Source organism: Narcine bancroftii, chromosome 1 (assembly GCF_036971445.1).
Source record: "Narcine bancroftii isolate sNarBan1 chromosome 1, sNarBan1.hap1, whole genome shotgun sequence".
Taxonomy (NCBI): Eukaryota; Metazoa; Chordata; class Chondrichthyes; order Torpediniformes; family Narcinidae; genus Narcine; species Narcine bancroftii.
In genome coordinates this window covers 447,087,993-447,097,611 of record NC_091469.1, presented here as the reverse complement: position 1 = coordinate 447,097,611, position 9,619 = coordinate 447,087,993, and the positions used below count along the sequence as shown (strand labels likewise).

Below are 9,619 nucleotides of genomic sequence, written 5' to 3'. Positions count from 1 at the left end.
CACTTGCATTTCAATGACATCATCTGTCCCCTCTACTGGCAAAACCCTCATTTGTTCCATTTTCTTCTAGCTGGTTTTGGATCATTAACCCAAACCTCAACATTTATATAGTGTCCGACAACAATTCTCATCCATTGTAGTTCAATAGCTCTCAAGACAACTAGTGCCTCAAACTAGTGCCTCTTCACGTTTCAATCTCTTTTCAGCCTCCCAGAAAATCCTCAACCTCTACAGGAGAGTTGTCCATCACAGTGAAGGAGCAGCGAAATTCTTTCAAAAATGGTCTGTTGCAAAAGTAAAATCACCCTCTTGTAGCAACACACAATGCCTCAAACCTCTTAGTGACAAGTTCAAGTTCTTTTGAGATTTATTTGGGAGCAGAACATGCACTTTAAAATATAGAACTTTATTATACTGAAGAAATCATTACATCTACATATCAAGTCCAGGAAAATATAACCTTTTACCCGAAGAATGTGCTTATTGAAAAGTATTAGTTGGCCACTATTCACCATCATGCTGTAAACACTATTTATTGTGCAGCAGTAAGTCATTTTGTTCTACAAGTTCTCATCACCTGGCCAGCCAAGTGTCTTGTTATTCAAGGATGAAGTTATCATTAACTTACAACTGTAGAACAACTTAAGAGTAGAGGTGTGGCCAAATTATCTCTTGTAGGCTTGGAGAATCAGATCACACAATAACTATCCCTGTAAGGGGTATATTACACAACTATCACCATACAATTCAAACAACCTTGTAAAGACTGGATACAATTTGCATACAAATAAACAGTTCCACCACCCATAGTTCAACATGTGGCGAAAAGCCATTTGCCATTCAATAACTGTCCATCATCCCTGTAGATTACTGCTGTGGCTAAAGACTTATTAGCACTCTTTGCCAAGAGGCCGAGGGGAAGAATGTTGTGGGAATGTGCTACTGGGCAATTTACTACATGCCCCATTTACAAGGTTTCATTCACAGACTAATTTCCAGCACATTATTGGTTGCATTGTTTTTAAGAGAAAAATTGTTTAGGAGGCATGTTATCAAGGTGAAAAGCACAATGCTCCCTAACCCAGGAAATTGTTTTACACTTAACTAGGTTTCCCATTTTACAAAAAAGAAATGGAATTTTTTTCCCCCCCTCTAGTTCAAGTAGCCAGATTCCCTGAGATAACCATGACATTTTCAAGTTAGATGAAAGGAATCACTATTCAGCTCTTCATACAGCCGACTTGCTAGGTTTGACAAAGTTGAAGCTACTTGCAGGATTGGGATTCCATCCCAATAAAGTATGTTTACATCTTAAAAAGTTCTGGATGTTAATAATCCTGGTTCTCCACAAGTTCATTTCCCAAGATGAAGAAAGGGCCTTTCTGCACTCACGTCCTGTCTACCATGACACATAGCTCAAGCACTAGGGAACTGCTCCACATTCATCCTTTGCTGCAGCACCGAGTAGAGCCAAGGAAAAAATAAATCACTAAAGACCATGCAGCAAGCCTGAGATTTACACAGAAATTCAGAGCATCCATGCCATCTCTCATTCCAACATAGTCTAGGTGTCACTTAATACAAGCTCAGAAATGTAAATACACAAAAGACTAGTTAGCATCTGAAAAAAATTAATATTTGATTTCAATGGCTTATCATCCTGATAGAAATGTGGTTTCTCTCTCCACACAAGTTCCGCATGAATGACCATACATCTCCAAATTTGTTATTCAACTTTCCAGCACATGCTCAAGTATTACAACTGATTTACAGGTCAAATGTCTGAAAAAAAGAGCTTAATAGATGCTATAGAGGTTGGAAGAATCCTTCCCTTCCTGTCCTCATTTAACCACACCTCTCTCCTCCAAACACTCTTAATGAAGGGGCCCAGACCACAATATTGTCAATTCCTCCCCCCCCTCCTCCCCTTCCCCCACCACTGACAATCTTCCAGCAGATTGTATTAGTACACATCAGGTGTTTCTACAATTCCCATCTTACAAACTACATCATCTGGAAGGAGGACTGCCTTCAGTGCCCAGAAAGGACTAATTACACTTAAAATTTAGTTAGTTACCAGATTCATCTCTAGCTGCACTCAGTCTTTTGGTCCACGTGGGCTCCATTAAGTAGCAACCACTGGATATTTTGTCTCTACAGTCAAGGAAATTGCCATGACCAAGCAAATGATAACACCTCCAGCAGTTATGGAAATCTAGCTCACTTTCCCAGAATCCCCAATTACCAGGCAATGTTAGGCATGATTGCCCAAGTATCAATCGGTCATCAAAATAAGGCTTTCCAAACTGCTTACCAGATAATTTGGCAAATGATCTTACTCAAGGTGTAATTTTTCATATTCCTTTCTTCCTTTGTGGTTTAGAAGAATTGAGACATCACTCAAGCTCCTTCCCAATTACTTTGTTCTCTGTACTCCCAAGGAAGTAATGGCCGAACTCCTGAATAACCAATTTTATCTTCAGCTGACCTCAATGGAAATTCAATAAATTCCATAGAATTCCTATTCAACATGGCAGTAAGGGCAGTTGTGGTTAAGTACCAAATAGTAATCTTGAATTGGAGAAATCCCTTTTTTATGACCATCTCAAATCCACTGTGACATAGTGGAACTTAAAATTCCACTAAACAAAATTCCATTGGAATTGCAGTCAAGAGTTTTTACTGTATATTAATCTGCAATTTAGATCAATATCATACCATGAAGTTCTTTGCCCAACAGTACATAGCAGGAAGTATTAATGCTGATACAAGGCATAAATAGATGGAGATTTAAAAAAAACCATTATGAATAAAATGAAAAAAAATCACATTCCCACTGGTCTGATCTGAAATCAAAGCACTAATCTGCTATTAAAAGTAGCCAGTTGCCTCAAATAGAAACAAGATATTACTTGTCATTATCATGTAATAAGATGCATTATTGATGAAGGACTTGTGAGCTATTTGGGCATCAAAGCAGCACAATGAAAGCTATAAAGCATGTACCTCAGCGGGTACATACAGAGCTTCACCCTATCCCGGGCGCAGGGCACAGTTACCAGAAATTGGGTTACTTCTACAATTTTAAGTTTCAGACTTGGAAAAGATAAATTAACTTCAAAGTTGGGGGGGAAATAAAACTTGATTGGAATTCAGTGGAAGCCACAATTTTCACGCTGACAAGTCTGGCGCACTTTGTTTTTAGAGCAAGGCAAATTTAATAAATTCCATAAAATCTAACTGCCAACCCTCTAAAATAGAAAGCAAATAACAACCTTCAGTTAAAAACTGGAGGTCAAGATTGGGGGCCTGCATTTCAGGTTTACTTCTCGATAGACATTAGCATTAGTTTGTTCACTTGGTCCCTTGGTCATTTGCCACTTAGTAATTCCAAAAATACAAGGGCCTTGCAAGACAAGATGTATGCAAGGAACAAGATTCATCCTTAAAAGCTGGAAATTGGGGAGCTTCAAGAGAAATTTTTTTATCTTTATTACTAATCAAGAGCAGAGATTAAAATTCAGGATTGGCATTGTTGGCTTCAATGCCAAGGCAGAAGATGGCAGCATGAAAAAAAGCAGGCAGACATCCACCTACATAAATAAAACACTGCATTAGGAATAGAATAGTGACCAGGTTTCACCACACAACTGCTGTTGAAAGTTTGCACTTGCCAGAGTTGTAGAGCAAAACACAACTTTTTTTTGGTGGTGAAAAGAAACAGTAGTTCTGCAGAGTTCATGTGGGTGAATATTGAAAACAAATCCTCTCAGATGAATAACAGATTTATGGAGTTGATGGTTTTGCCTAATTCTTTAATTCATTTCAATATTAAGACGCAATAAAAACTGATTTGAGGAAAATTGCAAATTGACATTAAACTTACATTCCAAGTTATCTACACTGAGATCTATATTTGAATTGAAAGCACTGGGATTAGTTTCAAATGCGAGCAAATGGCAGGAAGAGGAAAAAGGAGGAAAAACTACACAAATCAACATTTACTATGCTATTGCAATTCAAAAAGTCTTGAACATATTATCCAAAGTGACAAATATCAGGAACAAAAAAAAGAACGAGATGCACACAAGAACCTTTACATGGAAAGATGCTTTTGAGAGGTAATTTGGAGCTTGAATCAATTCCATTTGTAGTTAGAGGCATCTTTGGGTGGAGAAGGGCAAGGTCAAATCAGTTATCTGATAATATTATATCCAAACAGCAATTTATGTAACTATCTAGTTTTCTCAAGGTGAAAGTTAGAATCCTAGAGTTGAAACTAGCATTCATTCATAATCACTTATTCACAAGACATCTTGTTTTTGCATGAGAGGGTGGAGAGTGCAAGATAAAGGGATGAAGCAGGTGGAAATGTTTCCCTCCTCTTCCACCTTCTGTATAAACCAAGTGGCTTTATAACCTGATTTTTATGGCTGGCCCCATCATCCCCCTAAAGAAAATCCCAGTCCAAATGTGGCATACATGTCAATCTCACTCCAAAACAAGTGCTTAATTGGACCACATTCCATTAATGTGTATAAATAAAACCAAGATGCTTTTTAATCAGAATTAGAGAAAAAATATATTTCATCTTTTCAATCAGCTTGGAACAAGAAACATATAAAGAGCAGGAGTGCACACAAGTATACATCAGTTTCTCTACTTCTGCTAGCTCAAGAATTTTGTTTTCCACTCGCACCCTCCTTGAGTTATGCAAACTGATTCTAGAAACACAAATTCATCTTTATACAAAGTGTGCAAATGAGTAACCTGTAGCAAGGCATGCCAGAACTCTAGTATGGAATATATTAAAATCAGGGGTCCCTCGTTCGACCTAGAGTCTTCTTTCAAATGACAGATCCTCAAGTTCATGATTGTGTTTTCACATAAAGTGCACTTGTCCAACAGAATAGAACCACGAGTGGCTCAAGCTGAAGCTCAAGTCATACGAACTCTGCACTTGTCCAACAGAATAGAACCACGAGTGGCTCAAGCTGAAGCTCAAGTCATACGAACTCCAGCTTCCCATGGCCGCTGTACATCCCCCAGTGAACCAGGGAGAGAAGCCGGTCATTACTGAGGTCAGAGTGCCTGATTTTATCGCAAGTCATGCAGCAGTTCTCATGGCCAGTCACAGGCACCATACACTCCAAGTCCAACTTAGCCATTTGGCCTTTTTTGGAGTGGTGCCCATGGAAACTATAATGCAAACGAGACAGCATCTGCCGTCTTTGGTCCTGTAGTCTCTTATTCTCACTGCGAAGCATTCGTAGGGCCAGCGTGATCAGTAGTACCAAAATGAGGCCACCAGCTATAGGCACTGCAATAACAGCAGCTCTGAACCAGAGTTCCTTGGAGGAATTGAGTTCTCGAACCCTGGTGATCAGACTCTTGGCACTGGAGTCGTGATGGTATCGATTTCCTGCATCTAGGAAGGGTGGATTGATGAAGGGCAAGAAAATTAGAAAAATTAGAATATTAGAAAAATTAGAGTCAGTTACAAAATGATCCTAATTTAGACAATTTACAATTATAGAAAAATCTGAGATAGCTTTTATTTGTCATTCAATAAGTTTACCAATACCAAAAATATTTTACTAAAGATGGATTAATATTCACTTAGCATAGTTTCATTCAGTTCCCTGACCAGCAACACAAACACAATATTTAATATGGAAAACCTTTTACTAGTCTGTTAGCAGACACGGAATATCCAACTTCTGAAGATTCAGTTTGAAATCCCCCCCCTTCCCCATGTCTCTAATTACATGAACAAAATCAATACCAGCCATCCAAAGTCTTGGCTGTCATCACCTTATGGATCAGGGAGGGAAAGCTTTCTTACCAGAGATCTCACTCCGAGGATGTGAAAGAACATCTTGAAGCCCACGATAATTACACATGTCATCATTACAGCACTCCAGCATGGGCCAGACCCCTGTGTGATTCCGCAATCCCTTTGCGTGACATATGTTAACAGAAGCTGAAATTGTGTCTAAGCACCCATGAGTTAAAGGAGAGTTCGTATTCTGTGGATCCAGTAATCTTGAAAAACATGCCATCAGTTCTGATTTGCACATGTAACCCGTTGCCACACAATTAGGGGCATCACAGTAGCATCTAATTTCACCTAAAAAAAAGGAAAAGCAATGTAATTTACTACAGTGCATTTAAATGTGCTCAGTCTCTACTGTAGACAATCAAGTCCATAAAAATAATTACAAGCTTCCTCGAACTGCCCAAGAAGGACAGATGAATCCAGTTTCCAGAACAACTTAAACTAAAAACTTTGATCCATTGCATTGAATATTTGTTCTCCCAACCAAACTGGTGACTGAGCTGGTCTGCAGTAAAATGGGAGGGTTTCTCCATCCTCCACCCCATTAACACCCCAATTCTTTCACTTCCAAGGACCAAAGAACTAATGGGCACTTCAGAAATAAAAATAGCTATTTTTAAATACTGGAAAGTAAACAGACAGAAAAAGGACAAGAAAGTTTCCTACAAACCACTTTGAAAAAGCAGCCTTACAGAGTTGGAATTCTACAGCTTATAATTAGTGGTTTGTTTGTCATAGATTATTGCTCTTTCAACCTAAATGGAAACATACAATAGGTGAAATATATCAGGATTTACCGAAGTGGACTTGTGATAATGGGTGGAACGGAGAAATCATTCCGACAAGTCGCCCCAAAAATGCACGTTAAAAAATCTTTAATAGCTTCCGCTGCTCAGAAGTGACAAAAAAAACCACATACAGTACGAGTTCTTTGTATGTAACAGGGAGCCAAGGCCGCATTCGCCCGAAAGCGATCAGATTTCAACCAGTTTCCACCTCATTGCTAAAAGACCCCGAGGAGCCACTGCTCCAAACAACTCGGGTCTAATGGAAGGTAAAGAATCGACTGTGTAAAGTTACTAATATGGACATAATTAGTCACGGAATGCTCCAATCTCCTGCTTTTAAAAAAATGTGCAGAAACGAGAGGAGTTTCCAGCTCTCGCTTTATAATCTGTACACCTTGTAAACATAACCCTCAAAAGACTGGTATTCAGACCCGAGGGGGGGGGGGGGGGGGGGAAGCGTTGTTCTTATTCGGAGCCAGCCATTCATTCTCATCCTCGCTGCAGATGGTTTTGAATGATTGCATGTTACTGGGTTGCACTCCGCCAAAATGACTGCAGGAGCCACCCTTTGAAAAAGGAAACTTTTGATGCAAATTGCTGAGGGTTTGTGAATCCTGTAATCATTTCATTATCAGCCACATAGTTTCGGTATCAGTGACTTCACATCAGTCTGAATCACTCCCAGCCCCCCATGCTTTGATGAGGCCAGAAAGCCCGGCTCTTGTTTGGGTTAATTACACGTTCCACTAAATAAATGTAACAATTATGTGGCTCATCTTAACCTCCAGCGTTGCTCGGCACGTCCCAACATCGAGAAAGGGTGGTTGATGTGCCCATAAACTTGCACTTCGACTGTACAATTTATGTAAAAAATAGCATTCATGCATATAGGAATCAATCCGGACGTATTAAAGGAAGAGGAAGTTCATAAACCCCCCCCCAAAAAATAAACGGAGGGAAGTCCTCAGTTTTTGAAAGCCGCTCAAGGGTTATATAACCTTTTCAGAATAGCCTTTCTGTACGCTAACAAAAACATTTTGACAACCGCTTGCCCCTTAGGTCTACTTACATCAATGGAGGGCAATGAACTGCCAAGAGATTGATACACTTCATGGCAATCAGCGGGTTTGTATTAAAAATCATGGCGAGACAGAACGGAGGAGGAAGGGTGGCGGCTGGAATCTTACCTCCACCAAGAATGCTTCATCTTATTATACATTTATCCGGATTAATGAGAGGTTTACAAACACAAAAGGAAAGGAAGGGACGGAAGACGAGAAGCCTAGCAGATAAAACTGTACAGCAGTCCAGGTTTGGGTGTACCACGGTCCCGGGAGAACTATTTCTACCGGCTCATCAATTAATCTTACACCGGCCACTACTGATACCCCTGAACCTCTCAGGGAGTCGGTTTTCCATTGGACCGGGGAGGAGGACACTGGGGCGCTCGGGCTCGTCCCCGCCACGGGGTGGGGGGTAACACTGGGGCATCCGGTGCCCAACCGCCGGAGGGGGGGGAAAGTCACTGGGGCGCCCGGTGCCCACCCGCCGGAGAGGGGAAAAAAGGACACTGGGGCGCCCGACTTGTCCTCGCCACGGGGTTGGGGGTAACACTGGGGCGCCCGGTTCCCACCTGCCGGGGGGTGGGAAGAAAGACAATGGTGCGCCCGGTGCCCACCTGCCGGGGGGGGGGGGGAAGACACTGGTGCGCCCGGTGCCCACCCGCCGGAGGGGAGAAAGACACTGGGGCGCCCGGTGCCCACCCGCCGGAGGGGGGAAAGACACTGGGGCGCCCGGTGCCCACCCGCCGGAGGGGAGAAAGACAATGGGGCGCCCGGTGCCCACCCGCCGGAGGGGGGAAAGACAATGGGGCGCCCGGTGCCCACCCGCCGGAGGGGGGAAAGACAATGGGGCGCCCGGTGCCCACCCGCCGGAGGGGGGAAAGACAATGGGGCGCCCGGTGCCCACCCGCCGGAGGGGGGAAAAGACACTGGGGCGCCCGGTGCCCATCCACCGGAGGAGGAGTAAGGACACTTGGGGCGCCCGGTACCGACTCGAAGAGTTTCCTCACCTTTGGTCAACAAGATCGCCATCGCGCACAATTCCAGCTGTAGCCAAAACGTGATGAGATTCGGATGGCGATCCATTTAAATGATGGGAAAGTATGAGAAAGCGAACAAAGTTATCGGCCGCGATCGCCTCTCCCAATCCCTCTGGCTCTTCGGCCGACCCGCTGTCCTCTCCGCTCGGCTGTTTCCAACACCAGATCCCTCCAGAAGGGTAGGGGTGTGGCGGCAGGAGCAGCTGCAGGCCAGACTTGCCTTGTTGCTCTGCTCTGCACTCAGTAACTCGGGTCCGCCAGGTAAGTCGGCACCTTTTAACAGCAGAGACAACTGCTCCAGCACAATTCCTCTTGCCTTCACCCTTTCCACCGTCCTCCCACTCGGAACCAGGCTCCTTGATTGACATTCCTTCCACCCCGATTCCACGCCTCCTCTCCGAATGTAACCAATCAGAATTTACCTACGTCCTCAGTACTGTCAGCTGATTGGCAGCCCGTGACATTCAAGCACCTCCTGGGAATTGATTGACAGACCAAGAGGTTTCCATTGATTCAACCCGCCCCTCAACCCTCCAGTGATTGGTTAGTGTCGTTTCCGAGGTAATGTTGCTATTGAAAACCAGTTATCAAATGGATACCCTCGTATGTCAATCACCGCTGTCCACAGTTCATTGATGCTGCGGAGTCCAGTCCTGGGAATTTTCCAGTGTAAATACCAACAAGGAACAAATTGTATTTCTTTTCTTTTATTAAGCTCCACACGCTCATTTAGTGCTGATAAAGAGAAATATAAATAATCTTATTTCAACCAGCTCTGTAGGAATATTCGAAAGACTTTAAGAATTGTAAAAAAAAGCCTTTCTCATGAGGAACGATGCATATTAATTGCTAAAAGAATGGAAGATTATTAAAAACAATTCAAGTTTAAAG

At 42.6% G+C, this 9,619-nt stretch overlaps 1 protein-coding gene across 2 annotated transcripts; it reads right to left on the bottom strand.

Annotated features, from left to right (window-relative positions):
• Positions 1-344: 344 nt before the first annotated feature.
• Positions 345-9,101, bottom strand: bambia (BMP and activin membrane-bound inhibitor (Xenopus laevis) homolog a). 2 transcript variants are annotated; one of them, XM_069914508.1, is made up of 3 exons: positions 8,699-9,101; positions 5,846-6,130; positions 345-5,428 (listed from the first exon to the last, which is right to left on the bottom strand). In XM_069914508.1, the coding sequence occupies exons 1-3, from the start codon at positions 8,772-8,774 to the stop codon at positions 5,007-5,009; spliced, it is 783 nt and encodes a 260-aa protein (XP_069770609.1). In that variant the 5' UTR covers positions 8,775-9,101; the 3' UTR covers positions 345-5,006. The 2 variants fall into 2 exon arrangements, with proteins under 2 accessions (XP_069770609.1, XP_069770611.1); XM_069914510.1 differs by lacking the exon at positions 8,699-9,101 and adding an exon at positions 7,815-8,432.
• Between the last annotated feature and the right edge of the window lie 518 nt (positions 9,102-9,619).

Bases quoted from the DNA above. Each gene is read 5' to 3' on its own strand.
- bambia (XM_069914508.1), bottom strand. From the start codon at position 8,774: ATGGATCGCCATCCGAATCTCATCACGTTTTGGCTACAGCTGGAATTG. The intron at 6,131-8,698 runs GTGAGGAAACTC...CCTTTTTTTTAG, and splicing joins GGCGATCTTGTTGACCAAAG to GTGAAATTAGATGCTACTGT. The intron at 5,429-5,845 runs GTAAGAAAGCTT...CACCCTTCCTAG, and splicing joins TCCTCGGAGTGAGATCTCTG to ATGCAGGAAATCGATACCAT.